Source organism: Falco naumanni, chromosome 14 (genome assembly GCF_017639655.2).
Source record: "Falco naumanni isolate bFalNau1 chromosome 14, bFalNau1.pat, whole genome shotgun sequence".
NCBI classification, from domain to species: Eukaryota; Metazoa; Chordata; class Aves; order Falconiformes; family Falconidae; genus Falco; species Falco naumanni.
Genome location: NC_054067.1, coordinates 21038293 through 21057154, shown reverse-complemented (window position 1 = coordinate 21057154; position 18862 = coordinate 21038293). Strand labels below are relative to the sequence as shown.

The window sequence follows — 18862 nt, the reverse complement described above, 5'->3', positions numbered from 1 at the left end:
CAGTAGAAAAAATATAAAAGAAAAAAAAATCAGCCTCAGGTGTTTATATTGACCAGAGTAGTCACAAAATTGCAGACTTACTGATAAGCATAGCTTTCCTCTGAGCAGCCCTTAATATGTACAGTCAGCTTTATGCAGTGATAAATATTGACATACAATAATGAATACTTTTTTGCTAAGTTCTTTGTTTTCTTCTTAGAATGAATAGTATTTTTTAAATATTTTTTTTTTAATTACCAAATAAATTTTAAAAGCATGTTAGAAAAAAGGCTTTTAGAGATAATGCCTGTCCTAGGATTGACTCATAGAAAATGCGTAGCTTCTCTATATATAAGCACTTCAGTAAAATAGATTGTAAAATAATAAATTTAAATATAGTTTTAATATCAGCAATATGGACAGATATAAAAAAACATTGGTAACAGAGAAAGATAACTAAAGATATTATATCCAGTATCAGGCAGGTTGTAGAATAATCTTTGATAAACAAGGAAGTTTTCAAAGCTAGCAGTAATTACTGACATGATTATCACTAAGAAGGGAGAAATTGTGGAAAGGAGGAAATAGATTTTGGTACAGAAATGGAAGGGTACAGATGATTTGGCAATACTAAAAAAATCTAGTTAGTTAACTATATATATATATAAAATAATCCAAATGACTATTGTGTGCGGATGTATAAAAAGTTCCTCTATGAAAATAGTAATTCCTGAAGGATTTCTATTAGGATGAGTTAAGCACAATTGTATTTTCATATTTTCCATCATCCATAGTAAAAATGCAGAAGAGACCAAGAGAAATGTATTAATTATCATTTTCATTTTAGTCCCAGAAGGGTTGGGCAAATCCGAATCAAAAACACGCAGAAATGCTGCAGTACATAAATCAGTATGACTGATTGCAGAAAAACTAAACAGTGTGACAAGAATAACAAAGTACCTTCTAAATATTGTTCTTGTTAACTTGTAATTCATAATCATAAATTTGGAAAAAATAAGTTTATTTCAACTGCTGCGATCTAATTATTATGACAGACTTTGTAACAGGACCCATCCCTTTTGGTTTTCATGTAGTATTTTAGTCATGCTGTTTTCATTCAGTCTTGGATCTGTTTAAAAGTCTATAGCTGGATAAAATACAGGTTTGGATTTTATAAAGATAATATTGAAATTATGTAATGCTGACACCCAAGAAACATAAAATTAGTACTGTCCAGCTAGCCAAAGATGTAAATACTTGCTGGTATGCTGGCCCATATAGGTGAGCTTCATATGTGATGTTTTGTACTACTTGATTTATATATATTGAGTAGTATTGCATCATACAGTTTTTGTCACTCAGCTTTTAGACAGCGCAAACCCATGGAAAGCCTGATGATTTATGTGTTATAATTTGTGAAGAAAAGTCTAATGCAAATTAAACTTAAAATGTTTTTTTACTTGTTTATATTAATGGCATTGGCAGCATTTAGAAATCTCAGAATAACTGTATGTGTGTCTTGGGTCCTGAAACTTATGAATGATCCATCTTGATTGTGTTGCTACAGATTGTGTTCATAGATCAGATCACTCATGCTATAATTAATCCACTTTTTAACTGTAATTCCAGTTCATTTCAGAAATATAATGCAGTTTATAGGGAAAACATATTTATAATTGAAATTCACAGGAGAAATTGCCAGCACTAAAATTTTTATTTTTATTTTGACTAAACCTTAGATGTCAAAACTTTTTGATAAGACACCACTGTAAGAAGTTGCTTTTTTGTTATTGCTAAAAGTGTAATCACATGTGCAGATAAACCAGCTTCAAAGACATTTAATTTCTGGCATTTCAGCAAATGGATTTTTCATTCCTTTTGAAGGGATAATTGACCTCAGAGCCAGTGTTTAATTTTAAATGATAATAATTAGCTTAGCCTCATCAAAGTCAGGAAAGGAGCTAAAAAGAGAAAGAGCCAGGCCTTTGCTTTTCCAAGTAATGTCAACTGAAGTTAAACAGTATGAATGATGGTGTTTACTTCAGTTACCTGCTTACCTTTCATTCACTGTTGAAAGCAATTAAGTTTGTATTCACATGGAATTCTAGAAATATTTTTCTGTTACACGTTTAGTCCTGTGCAAAAGAACAGTCTGCCAAAATTCTGCAAGTTTCCACTAAAAGGAGAAAGTGACATTGGAGCCCAGTAATTCTTCACACTATCCTATAAATTACATAGGTAAAATCCTTTTATTTTAGTGCAGAAGGAAGGACTCAGATGGCAGGAGTTGAGATCTGGCTGTAACGACCAGGTAGTTTAGCTCAAGGGCTGGATTCCCCACTACAGGAGACACGGAAGCCCATATGAAAGAACAAGCAGAGATCAAGCAGGTGAGGAGCTGGAATGTAGCTTGTGTTGGGGAGGTTGAGTGGCACAAGGTTAGAGCGGTAAGTACACAGTAGGCTGAAAGTGAAAGCTGTGCTTGGAATAGCACCTATAACACACTTGGACTCACTTGTGTCATATCTTGGCTCTTTGCCCTATTGGCTTGGTTTTTCTTACTGATTGAATAATTAATGATGTTTCCTACTACTCCCCAGCAGCTGTGTATATGTAGAATCTATTGATTATTCAGCAGGTGTTGACTATTGGAGAGTGATTTGACCTCCTCATAGATGAGTCTCTGGCATTTTTCAGAAGAAATTACAGTCATTTTCTTCCCAATGGCGATTTAGGGTTTTGTTGTATTGTTTCTTCTTGTCTCTGTTTCTTTTATTTGTTTATCTTATGTTTTTAATCTCCATCCACAAAAGGGATGGAAATGATGGGTGGGATTTTTGGTTGGTGAAGACTGCTCAGCTGGAGCTCTTGCCTGTTTCCTGGAAGTCTTGATTGGTATGCAGCAAGATCATGAATATAAGCTTCTACAAGTCACTTTCAGTTCAGATAAATCTTTTCATCCTCATTTGACAACTGGCTCTTGTGCCGTGGTCAGTTTATCTTATAGGCTGGCTCCAAAAGACATCCAGGAACTGAACTAAGTTTTTGTAACATAACTCCTTTTCTGTGAGGAGCCACTTCAACAGTATTAGAGCTAGACCACTCTCTGTAGCTGAGAGCGACTCTTTTTCTGCCCTTCTTAGGGTTCTTTCTGCTTTCTTGGACAGGGAACTTGAACTGTTACTCGGAGCGTATTTTGCTTTAAATGTTTCTGCATTGTTTGAGATGGGACAATCTGTCCTCCTCTGACTGTATATCTAACAAGTACAGTAAACATACAACCTTGTCCAAGTCTCCTGGCTTTACAGATTTCTCTTAGAGAAATTAAGATCTTGTTTCACTGAAGCATTTAAAAATGGTTCGCTATATAGTAGTTGACCATGTTCAAGTGGGTTTTCAATGGGTTTTAATCCTTTTTAATGTGATCAGAAGAAGCAATATTTAGGATAAGGGAGTTTTTTCAGCTCAGTGATCAAAAAATTATGTGAATAGTATATATGAATTAGTGTGTCTGTGTGTGTGTGTATAAATACGTAAAATCTCCTGAAGACCTAGTCTGTCAGCAACATTATCCATTTCTAAATTACCATTTTTGTGTTCAAATGGTTAATTGAGTACTGCCCTGGAAGTGCTGGAGCTGTAGTGTGTTTGCAGTCTATCTTCAGTGCACTTAAGCAGTAGAACTGCTACATAAAAGACTCAGACGCTTGTTTTTCTATTATGCAGATGGCTGGTCCAGCCTTGTCCCTGATCATGCAGTATTTGTTGACTTAATAGATTTGTTTCTATGTGATGTAAATTCACTCAGTGTATTCCCAGCAACACTGTAACTGCTCATATTCCCTTCAAAGAGGTAAAGAAGTACAATAGTTCAACCAGTCAAAAAGATTGCTTGCCACCAATGGAAGTGGGATTCTAGATTACTTCATCAAATTGCCATCTGTAACTAGAAAAAACATGGTTCCTTATAAAGACAATTTGTAAAAATGATCAATTTTTGTTACTTGACAGCAGTAACACTTCTTTGGGCACAGTTTCCTTGCCTCCTTCAACATCCATTTTTTTAATTCCTGCTCTTCCCTTCCCCGCAATACCCCCCATGTAAATTTTATCATTATCTCTTGTCCTTAGTCTCCTGCTGACCAGTGTAAGAAAATCCATGCTGGTGATGAGGTGATCCAGGTCAACCACCAAACTGTGGTAAGTGTTTTGGAAATTCTGTTCTGCAGGTCTTGCCTATTCCCATTACTAAAGAGATGGTAATATTTTTTAGAAGGTAACTTTGCCAAACTAGATTTTTGTGTCTTTTAAAATATCATAACCGTTGCTTATGCATAATAAGAAAAGGCATAAATTGAGTCAGTAACCAGCCCAGAAGGATTAAGCCAAATTTACATTTTGCACAGCTGCTGTTGAACATCATACTCATTATGTAAGGAGATCCTACAGTATTTCATTGAAGTTCTGAGACTTCTTGTTATGGATATGCCAGCTAGTTTAACTTTTTCTCAATTTTGCATTCTGTTTAACATGGGATTCAGATTAAAAATGCAAAAGTGCTGTAACAGCCATATATTCTGAATCTGTTGGGGGGAAAAAATGTAAACACTTAAAATGATAGAAATCTGTCAGATTTTGCTTTTGTCATTCTTGCATGCAGATTTATTTTTAAGCAGATGAGCAGTTTATAAAACTGTAACTGTAAGTTAGTGTAACTATTAATCTGTTTAAAACCACACAAGCATGTGTGTGCAGAAGTGTATGCAGAGCCTAAGGTATTACAGTGCATGATTTACATACATTCAAATGTGTCTGCCATTCAGTTTCTTTCACAGTTGTAGTGGTGTTGTGTACTGTAAGTATACAAACCTACAGTTCATATTATGTAGAAATGCAGGAATAATATATTTCTGCAACGTTCATAGAATTGCATCCTGACTTGAAACACATGTGACTTTACTGAAGAATTAACAATTTTTTTAACTTTTAGATTAAATTATTTTTAATTGATCTTGAAAAGCCTATCAGAGTGCCTATCTAAAAGGCTGTCAGAGCCTCATCCAAGGCTGAATGATTCTTCATCCTATTTTGTGATGACAAGCTGCTGCCTTACAATTGATGTTCATGCAAATGCTGAAGATTACTGAAAAAAATGCAATCAAATGTTGTCCTGGTACTATCTTAAGTCATAGGGATTGTCCCTTTAAAAAAAAAAAAATATATATATATGTTGCAGAAAAATGGAAGCATTGTAGCTGGAACTACAGGTGAAAGGACCACTTGTATTTATTACTTGTTAGGCATGAGTAGCATTGTGACCATGATGTTGATAACTTCCTAAAGTGCTTATAATTTAGCCATTTAACTTTCTTGCTGAAACCCACCTCCAAACACAGCACATGCAAAATAAGAAATCTCTTTCTGTCTGTCATTTCTGTGAGGTAGAAATATGAAAGTCTGACTTAAAATCTTATGATTAGAGAGCAAATATTGTCTCTCGAAAAGAAGTATGACTTATTCATTTACACTTAAAATGTTAATGAAACATGCAGCTCTTATCTATATTAGAGAAGTTCTATGAGTTGTCATAGTTACAAGTTGAAATACGCATTAGACTGGCTTTCTTCATCAAACGTATCCTTCAAGTGACGGAGCTGATTTAATCTTTACTCCCGTAGGTGAAATTCTCCTCATTCAACTACTCAAGAATTGGCTTTTTGAGTAGCAACTCTTTCCATGCGTGTTATTACAACAAGCCCAAGGTTTTCCATACTTGTAATCCCTTTCCAGCTAAGGGCACAGTACCAACAGCCAAGTCAAGTGGCATAAAGTACCTTTTCCTAACAAAACTCACTATTAACTATTCATTCTGAAGTTTATAACCAGCTAAGAAAATAGATCAGTGGCAAATTGTTTATTTCAGAAATTTATTTTTCCTTTGAAATGGCTGGGAAAGTCTCATTCTGCCTTCATTTTGACTTTGGAAAGTCAGACAGTAATATGGAGTGTTTGCATGTTTCAGAGGTAGATGTCCGACTCTCCTCCCCTCATGGACTGGAAGTTTTAATGTTTTAAGTATCGTTTTGATCTTCAAGTGCGCCCTTTAAGTCACTTCTCGTACATCTTGCTGCAAACCATACTTAGCTGTGTTCCTTCTTCACCCAAGTTGTGATGATCAATATCATGCTTGTAATTATTTCCCTTAGAGGACTAGAATAAGTCAAAAGCAACAGTTAATTAAATTTACACATAATCAATATTTTAATGCTACCAAGACCAGCTCATAAAAAGAGGTATAACTCATTTGAAATTAAAGACTTGGGGGGCAGCTGAGAAACCTTACAAAAGAAAGGCTTGCAAATTTGTGGTGGTCTTACAGATTTTCCAGGGCTGAAAACTGTCTTGCTCACCAAGTACAGAAGCATGGATTTGTGCTGGCACAGAGTCCTCACTGGAGCCCAACACTCCCTCATATCAGCCTTTGACTTCACAGCCCAGCAAAAGCAAGTGCTAGTAAAAGTGAAATTGAAAAAGGGAAAAATACAAAGCAGTTTGAAATTATACCTCGTCAGAGTGTGCTTGTTCAGCTGCTTTGCACTTCTCACTTTTCTCACAATATTCTGCAGATGGTTCTTCTTGCCAGGTAGTTGGTAATGCCATTTCTACTGTTAGTTTGATTTCTGGACTGGAGATTAAATGCTTGCTCTCTCCTTCTTCACTCTCCTTCCTCCCAATATTTTATCCACTTTAAGTTAAATGTCACATCTTCATTCCCTCTAAAATTGCAGCAAAATATTGCATTGATTTATAACCAGTTACGATGGCTTGCATGTTCCCTTTACCTTGTTCTATAGCTGAAAGAGGTGGAGTGCTTCTTTATTTCTCTAATGTATCATTCCATTCAGTTTATTTCATATGAAGCATTTAGCAGTGCCCTATGAAGAGGTAAATTATTATGTTTAGTATCCTAAGTAGTTCCTAGGTTTTTACAGAAAATTACAGAATTTTCAAGATAGATATTTAAAATACTATTTACAATATATGTATCTAGTGAATTCCATGGTCTTCAGTCTCATGTTAGTTTTCCATAGAGACTCTACTTAAAACATTAAACACCTGAGTGATAAAAATATAACCATTAGTGTTATTTCTCACTCCTGCTTTTACCAGTTTATTGGTAAGGGGAGGCTCCGTGCTTTCATAAAATGTATACACAGATGAAGTTATACAATGTAGAGGTGCAGAAATATACTTTCGTCAGGTATTTGTATGTTTCTGTATCCAACAGATTTGTTGTCCTAATAAAGACATTTTCTTAAGACTGAAGTTTCTGAGCATCTTGGTAGTCTATCAAATATAAATTCCATTCAACACAGTGTGTTTTGAAAGAATCTGTTCTGAAGATGATAAGATATAGTTATTTTGTACTGCCATTGGTGAAAATACCTTCCTGATTAGAGAAAGTATGGTTTCTTAATAGATTCCAATTCTATAACTGACTTCTGGCATCATTTAATCTGATTTTGACTGAACTAGGCCAACGTATTTTCTAGATAAATTCATATTCATTCATTTAATAAGATTATTTGAGTTTTGAAACTTTCATTGATGTTCCCACAACCTGTAATATTGTTCTCGTAGTTAATTATTCTCATTGCTGGGGAAAAAAAAAAGTAATTTTATTTGTAGTCTACATTCGCCTGGCACAAGCTTCCAGTCCTTTCATCTTAATATATTTTTACCTATTTGATTGGAAAGCAGGTTTCTTATTTAGGTATTTTCAGGATGCAATCCAATTACCTCTTCACTTTTTTTTGTTGGTTTGGTTTTTTTCGTTGTTTTTTTTTTTGGGGGGGGGGGGGAGTGTTGTTTGGGTTTGGTTTTTTTTTGGTAAGCTAGGTAATTTGAGCACTTCCAGTTTGTTATCCTAATGCATGACCCTCCTCAACAACCACTTTAAATTCCCAACTGTAATATGTAATACTTTGCATATTTAAAACTGAGTTAGAGAGCTGTCCAGTGAAAACATTCATTCATGAGTAGGGCAGTACCTCTGTGCTAAAATAGTACAAATGAGACTACATTAATGTAGCCATTATCAACTAGCTGTTTACTCTTTTTAAAAGGTTTGTATTCATTTTTCATTCATAGGCAAAAAAACTGAAAGGACACTTTTATTTTTTTACCTTTAAAAACACAAACTGTAACTTCAATTTAAGTTTGACTCCATCAGGATGTCCATTTTAAGAGAGGAATAATTAACTGTTTTGAAACTAGAAGAGGAGTGAGCTTTCAAACAGGTTTAAGAAGATGTAGATTTCGAAATACTTGTACTGTCCATGCATTAGCATGAAGTCAGCACAGCCAACAGCATTTCTAATCCTGGAGGCAGTTCCCTAGGGTTGGATAGCTATAGCAGAGGATTAAGTATGCTGACAATGTCAGTCCCATTGAATTGCTAGATGAGTCGAGTTATGTATTTTGGGATTGATGTGACTAAAATATTTTGGCTGCATGTTTTCAAAGTTATTCTTATTACCTATAATTAATATACTTATTTTATATAAAGCATTATCTGTATTAAGTAAGAAATATCAGCTAGGAGGTAGCTATAGTCATATTCTTTTTTTTTTAATCCCTGAAACCAGGTATATTAAAAATATCAAATAACTTTTCAAATAACTTTCAATGTAGTTGAGTGTTTAAAAAAAAAAGTGCAGAAAATATCAAAGGAAAGCAGCTTACAAATTATATAATGCAACAATTGAAAGAGCTAGAAATAAAAGAATATGTAGAATCTGGTCTAACCAAGGAACACTGTAATACAATTATAAAGATCAAAGAAAAAATAATAGTACTTTAAGCAAGAAATTAATTAAATCAGGCAATTCACCACTGGCTGTTAAGATCATTTAATCATTATCCAATTTCCTTATTTGCTTTTCTGCTTGTCCTTCTTGCTTATTAGATTTTAATAAGAAAGCATAAGAAACTTTAAAATTAAGTTATACATTCTGAATTATTGGCACACTATTTTTCTCTACAGTAACAACAGGCACTAGTTCTACCAGTGTCTTGTAGATTTTCACTTCCTCTCTTATAAAATTGTACAGAAGTGCTGAAGATGTCACTGTACATTTCTTTGTTTGCAATATTAATAATTGCCCCTTGGGTTCTATGGGTACTATATTTTCTGCTGCTTAGTTGAAATAGTAAATTTCATATTGTCTGGTTTTTTTAAGTTGTTATGTATATGGGACATGATTCTTTAGTCAGAGAATCAGGACTGTCATGCAGTGAAAATACAGTAAAATTAAAGCTAAGATAGTCACTAGCCAAGAAACACTTGTTTCAATTTTCCATAAAAAGGATATTATCAAACATAGAACAAAGAAAATAAAACCAAATATAGATATCTACATATTCAGGATGGAAGCAAAGTTGGATAATTCAACGCCATATCATCTACATTTCAGTTTACTGAAGAGACTGAAACTTCCAGTAGCAAGCCCCTAAGCAAGGATTTTTGATCATTTGTCTGCTTTGGTATAACATTTTATGCTGGGGAAATGTAAGGCAAAACTTTCTAGTCAATAATTTGCAAGATGTTGTAGGTGATTTAGAGAGGAAAGGATAACTGAAGATATGACGGGAAATGGCAGGTTAGTTGAAATGCAGCATAAGTTTATGAAAATTAAATTGTGTTAATGTTCTACCTTTGATAATTTTTCACACAACAGAAATAGTGCACATCCAAACAAGTATTGATCTAGCTGCCTGACCATCTGTAAAATATCTGATGTACTTCTGTATAGAAGAAGTGTTTGATAAGCTGGGGAAAATTGACTTTTCAGAAAACTGAAAACTTTTTTCTTTTTCAGGATTAGAATTTGAAGGTCATTTAATAGGACAGGGAGCAATAACAATGCTTTTAGTAATTCCTGTTGAAAGCTAGATGTTACTCGGGAGCAACTGGCAAGACTCCAGAAGTCAGAATGTAGTAATTAATCCCAAATCAACTGAATGCTATAGAGGTGATGTGACTGAAAATGGCAAAGATGAACTTGGAATTAATTAGGACCATGTTTCCAGGAAAAGCAGAGTTTTAATGCCATTGCTTTGACATTGGTAATATCTTGGCTGAAATACTGTGTGATTTTTAGGTTCATTTACAGTCATCAGAGGTGTGTAGTTACATACAAACATTAAAAAATGTAATGAATAAAAAAGAAAATGTATCATGCATCTCATATGAAGATAATTTTTTAATGATTTTGATTTGGTTAACCCAGCCAGCTAGGTCTGAGACAGAATTCCTCTTTCTTATCAGACAAAGGCTATAAAGAACAGGAAGTGAAAGAACTTTTTAAGGTAAAAAACCCAATGTTGTGCAAAAGCAAGCATCTATAACAATACCTGTAAGTAAATTTGTGGTAGAATTTGAAAAAGGTCTGCCTAGGAAGGTGACTGAAAAACTGATGAAAAATTATGTTATAGTTGCATGCAGCTATGTAGAAGAGTAAAAAAAAACCTGTTAGAGGGGCTCCTTCAGTTCGATCACCTTTGCTTTGTTGTGTAATATTTTTGTTATGTTATCTCTAAATAGTTGTTTTTAATTAATGTAGTTGCATTTTCATACTTGATAAGGTTATTCTTTGGAATGGTGGATGCTTTCAGTACTTAAAGGGAGCATATAAGAAAGATGGGGACAGACTTTATAGTAGGGCCTGTTGCAATAGGAGAAGGAGCAAAGTTTTTAAACTAAAAGAGGGTAGATTTAGACTAGATATAAGGAAGATTTTTTTTACAGTGAAGGTAGTGAAACACTGGAGCAGGTTGCCCAGAGGGGTGGTAGATGCCCCATCCCTGGAAACATTCGAGGTCAGGTGGGACGGGGCTGTGAGCAACCTGCAAGGGGGTTGGGCTGGATGACCTTTAAAGGTACCTTCCAACCCGAACTGTGCTATGAATCTATCACTCTAGATACATGACCACAAGCCATTTCATACTGTTCATTGTCAAGTTACATACTTCAAGTGTGTCAGGAGCCCTGGCAAATGAAATAATTTTGGCATGAATTTATTAGTGTTAACATATTTATTGAATCAGTATCCTAGGTGTATGTTTGTTTGTTGAATTTAAATTTAAGTCATAATAAGAGTTCATTTTAGATGGAGGTAAATCTGTGAATGTAGCGCCAGGTCACACCATCTGTGTTTCAGCCCACTGTGTTGTGAAATACAAGTAGGAAAAGGCAAGACAAAAGTTGTCATGAGAATGATGACTTCTTCCACCAAAAGATGTCATTCTGTTTCCAAATAAATCACCAAATTACTTTTTCTCAGGATTCTGTCTTTCGAAACAGCTTAGTAATGCATGTCTTGTAGTAGCTGATCCTGCATCTTCTTGGAATCTTGCTGTATTTCTTCATTAGCTAATGAAAATAAATATGTAATCTAATGGGAGAACATTTGTTTTTCCATCATCAACTATTGTTAGTTACAGTAAGGATATTAATAAGAAGAGTGAATCAGCTACAGGTGTTAATGACAAGCTTCCTCTTCAGTGACAGAAAGTAGTCCTATGATCTTTCAGCACACTTTTTTGTCTAATAATAACTTCTGATTTCCATGTTAATCAAACCAACTCTCTTGATTAATTCCCCAATGAGGCAAAGTGAATTACAGACTGAAAATACGAAAGGATGATAGTCTGTTAGTCTCTTTCCTTAACAAAAAGTTGAGTTTACACAAGGCTTATTTTTTTTCCTATGCAAATATGAAGAGAGGTCATACTCTTTAGGTTCAAGTAAGTAACCAGATGGCTTTGCTTATATATCTGAAAAGCCTTGAGGGGAAACATCTGTCCTGGTTCATATAAGGGTTACCGCAGTCAAAGCAGAATTACATGTTTTCAGGTGGTGTGCAACATCATATGTTCTAAATATTTAGAAAATATTCTCTACAATTGTTTTCCAGATCAAATGCCTAACAAGGTAGTTCTTAAGTTCCTGTTTAGTTAATGTGCTGACTCTCTCCATCCTATGTAACATTAAAGCTGGCATATGATACAATGAGTAGAGTATGCACAAGTCTCACAAATTGAGGTGTAACCAACCTTTCTTCTGTGAGGTGCACACCACATTTTTTTGTGTTTCTTAGAACTTTGTCATTCTTCAGAGTCCTGATAGATGTTTAGATTTGATAAGGCAGTGAAGGACCTGCAGAAACACACTTCTGCTTTATCTCCAGCATTTTCAGGAAAACCAGAGAAAGCAATATAGGTATTCTATGCACTATGCACTCCTAGTTCTGCTACCTGAGCTGTCTCTTCTAAATTTGTATCATAACAAATACATATAATGTGTTTTGAAGAAATTAGCATGGAGGTGAATTACTGTTGTGGTGGTTTTGATGACTTGCATCCCTTGATAAGCACTGTCATGTTCAACAATCCAGCTGTTTTCTTAGTTCCTTTTAATAGATGAATATATCATGCATTTAATGCCCATGCAGTCATCTACAAATGCACCAGTTTGTGTTTTCTTCTGTCATTTTTTTTTTGTGTGTGTGTATCTGTAACATGAAGAACTTTTTTTATTAGTTTGTTTTTCATACAGATCATCAGTAAGCCCTTACTGGCCAGGCAGACTTTATTTTAAAAAAGGAGAAAATGTGCTTGTCCAGCATGAAGAGAGTTTGGATTTATAAAAATGCCAAAATCCTTAATTGCTGGTAGTATGCATTCCAAATCCCATTCATACAAATCTAGATCTTCTAAATGAGAAAGAATGAAGTCAATATAGGGCCCCTCTAAAGAAGATATTGGAGAACTAGAAAACAAACTAGTCTACTGTCAGTTAAAAGTGAGTTATGTTTTCCTGAACAATGCAGTGCCAGCTACAAAATTATCAGGTATAGTTATAGAAAATTACTACAGCATTGTGGATATTTAAATCATTATACTTCTATGGCAAATAAATTTACTATTGTAGGGATATTTTTGGAACTGTTACTTACAAAGTTACTACATTTTTCAGTTTCCACTAATTATCTGGCTTGTACTTTCTTTGAAAAAACTAACAAATCCTCCAACATAGACAGTAGTACACAATTTTTTCCCTGGAGGCCTTCTTTCCACACTGAGGATATACAAACCAATACAAAATATTGATCAGAGCAATTATAAGCATAAACTGCCAAAATCTTAAACTTCTGCTTGCTTCCTACAATTTTAAGGAATTTGTTTTGCGTTCTTCTAGGTTTCTTCCATATTTAGCATCTAAATTTAAAAAAAGTATTTGGGGGGGCTAAAATTAAGTCATCAATGATTTTAAGCCAGTAAGTATCAAAGTTTCTGTGAATCTAAACTTTTTACAAACTCTGTGTGTATCACTGTGATAGCAATTCTCATTGCTGGCACCTGACTGTAATTTGTACATTCTTTGAGTTATGAAGTAAAGACTACAGCAGGCGTGGTGTTTTCCACTTTCTAGGTTTTGTAGGCCCAGTTTAGAAAGAGATAGAAAATAGTGCACTGTATTTCAAAATGCAAATATGTTTAGGAGAGAACAGTGCATCATGACTGGAACTTTATTACACTGTGCAAAGATGACATGATAATGTCCTTCTGAATTTGTTGATTTGAATGTAATGGGTGTCCTGATTGCTCTGATTTCATTGACTCAGGAAAATAAAAAAGTCTCTTTTTTCCTTCATTAGTCTGATTTTAGTGTTAACTTTCATTACTGAGTAAAATATCTTAACCCATATTATAGCATCTGATTTACTGGATGTATATGCTAAAAAATTTAAAGGGGCAAAATACCCTTCTGCTGAATACATCTCACTATAGCTGGAAGCTAGCAATTGCTATTAGAGATGGATTCTTTAAGAACAAATTTCAAAAGCTGTCTCAAGGAGTGGTTTTCAACTAAGATTTTTAATCCACTGTAATGACTTCTATTTTTTCAAAGATATTTTTAGTAATACAATTTATAATAACATGTCCAAATTCCTAAGAGCATTTTATCATTGCCTAGTAGTAATGACTGCAGACTGTTCTCTAATAGATCTTGGTATTTAATGGTTTTGTCATTAAGGTTCTCATTGGAATAATTTATCATTAACTTAATTATTTATCATCCTTTTCTAAAATGAGCTCATGGAACTCTAAAGATTTCAGCATTCTGAAAATTATATCAATCTATAAAAATCAAAAGTAGTTCACTTTTAATTCTGTAATTGAGTAAGAAAAATAGTAAAATATATATAGCCTCTGTCATTCCATAAACAAAGCACAAAGTAGAGGAGTTCATTTAGAATCCAAGTTGACATATTTGCATTTCTTTGGCTGTGGCCTGTTTATAATTAATTCCATTTTCTGATTTCCTGTGGCCAGCACATTTTTAGAAAGTTTTCAATAGAACAGCAACATTGAAAATAGAATAGAACTTTTTAGAATTCTGACACATATTGCAGTCTTTTCCAAGCCAAATGTTCACACTTGGGATCCTGGCTTTGGCCCGCTGTGGATACAGGCTAGACCTTACAGTTTATATCAACTTCTCTTCACTCCTTAAAAGAGGATTTTGATTGAAATCTCTTCAAGGTTGCCTTTACCTTCACATGTAATCTGCTGTTATCTTCCTCTAAGAGAAATCCTAAACTATACCTGATATAATATGGTGAGATTTGTAGACTGCTCTGATTATGAGCATTTTTTTTTCTCCTTGTTTTTTAATAGCAATGGGAATACACACTTTGGTCAGAATGGCAGTTACGATTAAAATATAGTGAACTGACAGGTCAAATGTAGTCAAAAACTATAGCAAATATAATGTCACTTAATGCTTGCATATACTTCTATAGATACTGTTGTTGTACTCCCTAAGCTTTTCATTCTTAAATATTCACTTTAAGGCTGCTGCAAATTGGCCTCAGCAAGGCTGTGTCTGGAGAGCTGCTGTATGAACCCAGCATCCTAATTCCTGTTCAGTACGGATCTGCTTGACACTAGGGCTGAAGACTTGTGGTAGTTATAACATTTATGACAGGTCTTTACTATGGTCATTTATTACTACTGTAAAAATCTACCATGTTTGGAACAGAAAATGGAAGGAAGAGATGAATACTGACTCTTAGAAGTGCTGGAGGCTCAGCTCTTCTGTGAAAGAAATTGGCTTTTGCAAAAAATATTCTATGCAGCACTTGGACCCATACTGCTTTGTTTAGCAGAACTGTGCATAGAAAGTAACTATCAAGGTTCAAATTAAAACCTGATGCTTAAGTAATGTTTTAAAAAAGATGCACTATTTAGAAACATAAGTGGAGAGTCTTTCCTGCACCTATTCACTTTCCTTGAAAGGCAAGCCTAGAAATCATGTGTGAATAGAAGATGCAAAGAAATGAGGCTAAGAAAATCCTCCAAAGCCCTCCCTATAAATATTTATGCATGCCTTGCTGTTTGCCAGAGCTGAATGTGAACCAGTAACCTAACTGTCACTTGCCTGTGGTTACTTTTTCCAGTACTTCCTTTCTAGGTAGGCTTGTTCTTGTCATTTGAGTCATTATACTTCCTGAAAATGCAAAGATGAGACTAAAGGGAGGCAATAGCTTAGCCCTTGGGACCCAGGGCTAAGGTTAGGTGTGAGTAACTAAGAGTCTGCTTTAGTTGTGCCATTTTTCTGACACCAATGGGAGAGAGAAATTTCAGAATGTGTAGTGTGAGTCTGGGTATCTAGATTGGGTCACAAGTATATTAACAAAAAATAACAGCTTTAGAAGGAATGCTTATAGGATTTGCTAACATTCACAATACATTTCTGTCTATCAGTACTAATCTGGGTGTTACATAGGATAAATTTTTTGATACTGTAATATTGAAGAAACTTCTTCAGTAATGATGTTACTTAGGCAAACCAAAAAGAGGGCAAACCAACTTTCATGATAATTCACTGTGAAGTGCTAAGTGGTAGGCGTTTCTTATTTCATTCATATTGAACAAGCTAATACATCACTTGCATATAGGAAGGGCAAAAGGACTGCTAAATGCAGCCAAATTTATTGTCTTATTCAAACTAGTACAATTCCACTGATTTCAGTGGTGCAACTTGGAAGAAAGATTGGTGGAAGTGTAGAAAAATGTGAATTTTTACAAATTTCACTTTCAGTTCCGAATCTATATATCTGACTGTTTTGAAACCCTTCTTTTTGTTGTTTGGTTGGGTTTTTTTCTCATGTGCCTGTGGAAATATTAATAGAAATTCAGCAGCACTTAAATGTGTAAGAAACTACTTTTATCATAAACATCTTTATATAATGTCATTTTTATTATTATTCAGTTTTAAAACTTTTTCAAGCACTCAGGATAATAGGATAGTGTAAACTTTCATTAAAAAAAAACCCCTCCCATAAAAGTACATTTTCTGTTCTCATGTATAAAGAGTTCATTGTAAAAATACTATTTTCAGATAATCAAGATTAAGACATTACTGTAAGTAACTTTTTGTGAGTGGCACATATAAAATCATTTCGGTACTAGTGATGTTCTTTTTTATGGCTATGTTTACAACTTACAGTAACTTGAAATACTCAGCTATATCCAGGGGGTGTATAGATTCAAGTCAACAATCCTTTATCTTTAGTTAGGACCTTAAAGCTGTTACGTATATGTTATACATTGCTATAGCATAGTCTGTCTTCCTCCTCAGCAGTGCCTGCTTCAACTCAGGATCCAGACTGAAGTTATTTCATGTCTTGTAGTCCTCATCATTTGATTTCAAATGGACAGTGATGTCACAAATTATTAAAAGAGAGTGTTCAATTATGCTTTATTCTGTTGAGAAATGTAGCTTAAAAAAATACAGCTTCAACAGCATCATTTCAGTCCAATAGAAGTAAGCAGACACAGTTTATACAAAAAGCTTTCAAAATTTAATTATGGAATTTTTCCTTAGGTTGGCTGGCAACTAAAGAACCTAGTAAATGCATTGTGGGAAGACCCAAATGGAGTGATTTTAACCTTGAAAAAGCGTCCTCAGAATACCCTGGTTTCTGCTCCTGCCCTTCTGAAGAACGTGAGGTGGAAGCCTCTTGCACTTCAGGTAAGAAGGCTGTTACAACACTGGTGTCATGGTAAAACCTTTATTCAAGAGAAAACACACAAATTTTTCATTCCAGTGAAAGGAACAGGAGCCTCTAAAAAGTCCCATATTCCTTTCAAATAGGGTGCTGAGAAAAATATGTGTGACAATGCTTTATGTGTCAATAATACTGTTTTCCCACATTTTTTGGTGAAGTTGGGAGCCACAGCAATTCATAGAAGGAAAGAATGTTCACAGATAGTGTTACTGAAGAATAAGCAAGCCTAAGGTTCAGTAGCTTGCTTTGACTGGCCGAGGCAACATTACCTCCAGTGTTTCCATTATTTCAGTCTGTTAAAACTACTTGTTTGTAATCAAGTGTGTCAGGAAAAGTCATCTTCTGTTCCCCACCTCTCATCAAGTTTGAGATTTTGGTAGCAATGCAAATAGAACCTCTGATATTTTCTGCATACTTATCCCTTGAAAACCTGTTGATATATAAAAAAATTATTGTGAACACAGCTGGTTCTTCCTGCAGCATCAACATACATAGGAGAAACTGACCCACTGTAAAAAGGCTGAACTCAAAATTATTAAAGGAAACTTTTTAAAGTTAGGAACTGTGCAAGTTTAACACTACATAACAACCTCTATTAAGTTTATGCATTTTCATAATGTTGAAGCTTCACAGAGTTGTTTTGTTCGGATCACATGATACATGAACGTGTTTCTGAAAAAAAATAAATTAATGAAAGCAAAGCAAATCCTTCAAGACTATCCAGGCAAATTTCCTTCCTGCCTGGCACTTCCTGGATCTTTCCTTCCTCAAAGTGCCTAAATCCTACACAGCTGCTTCACTTAAGGAATTTGTGTAATCCTTGCAGCTCAGGAGTGCTGACACTTGGATTTAGAGCCATCTTTCCTTTCTCTGTGACTACCTCTGGGGGAGAGGAAAGGGGCATTATGACACCAGGAGGACATTTGAGAATCTTCAGATTTTTCTGTCATAAGCGTGCAGGAATAACATTCTTTGCTGTAGCAAGATGATTATGTATTTGCTTGTGAACTTTATATGAAGCCTTCAGTGGCAGCAAATTGGAAATTACATTTGTAACTGGGCTTCCATAGAGATCCTCTCTTTCTATTAGTGTATTGAAGAGTTGAAATTCACAAACAGCGCTAGTTCTGGAAGTGTTGTCAGTGTGAAAAAAATATGTAATGTATACATGGCACAGCGTTTTCCACAGAACATGCCAACCCTTGTTGTGGTAGCCAGATAGGTGAAAGTGCACCAAGCTATTTTTGTGGAATTATAGGTTTCTATTTTTGTTATGTGTCTTCTCCTGATGACCCAGAACACAAGAGCCCCTGAGGATCAAAGGGTGCTTTCAGTGCCATCCTCACTAGGATATGTTTCTTCTATGTCAGAAAATTGTGCTGTGAAGATATAAATATAAATCATTTTGGAAAATAAGAGTATTGCCAGTGTTACTTCTTAACAGTAGATCTTGTAATAAAATGTAAAAAAACCTCCCAATTTTAGGTCATCTTTAACATCTTTAGGTCTTCTTTAGCCTTCATGCAACAGAGGCGAGCTCAAGCATTTCAGGGCACAGTTTTTGGTTTTGCCTGTTTCCTACAGTTCTCACCTGGATCTAGTATTGTCTATTATTGTCACCAATGACTTGGAACTAGCATGATTAAATTTCAAGATGATACTAAAGCTTGTATTTCCTGGACAGCTGACATGACAGCTTGGTGCTGCTGGAAAGGAATGATCTCACTTCCCTCTCTCTGTTC

At 34.8% G+C, this 18862-nt stretch overlaps 1 protein-coding gene across 3 annotated transcripts in view; it reads left to right on the top strand.

The window, feature by feature from the left end:
• LOC121097573 (connector enhancer of kinase suppressor of ras 2-like) overlaps positions 1-18862 on the top strand; it is a 210165-nt gene that overhangs the window by 120438 nt on the left and 70865 nt on the right. For all 3 annotated transcript variants that reach the window (XM_040614696.1, XM_040614697.1, XM_040614695.1), the window contains exons 8-9: positions 4111-4179; positions 16937-17083. In XM_040614696.1, the coding sequence (XP_040470630.1) occupies positions 4111-4179; positions 16937-17083 (216 nt within the window). The remainder of the gene's footprint in view (positions 1-4110; positions 4180-16936; positions 17084-18862) is intronic.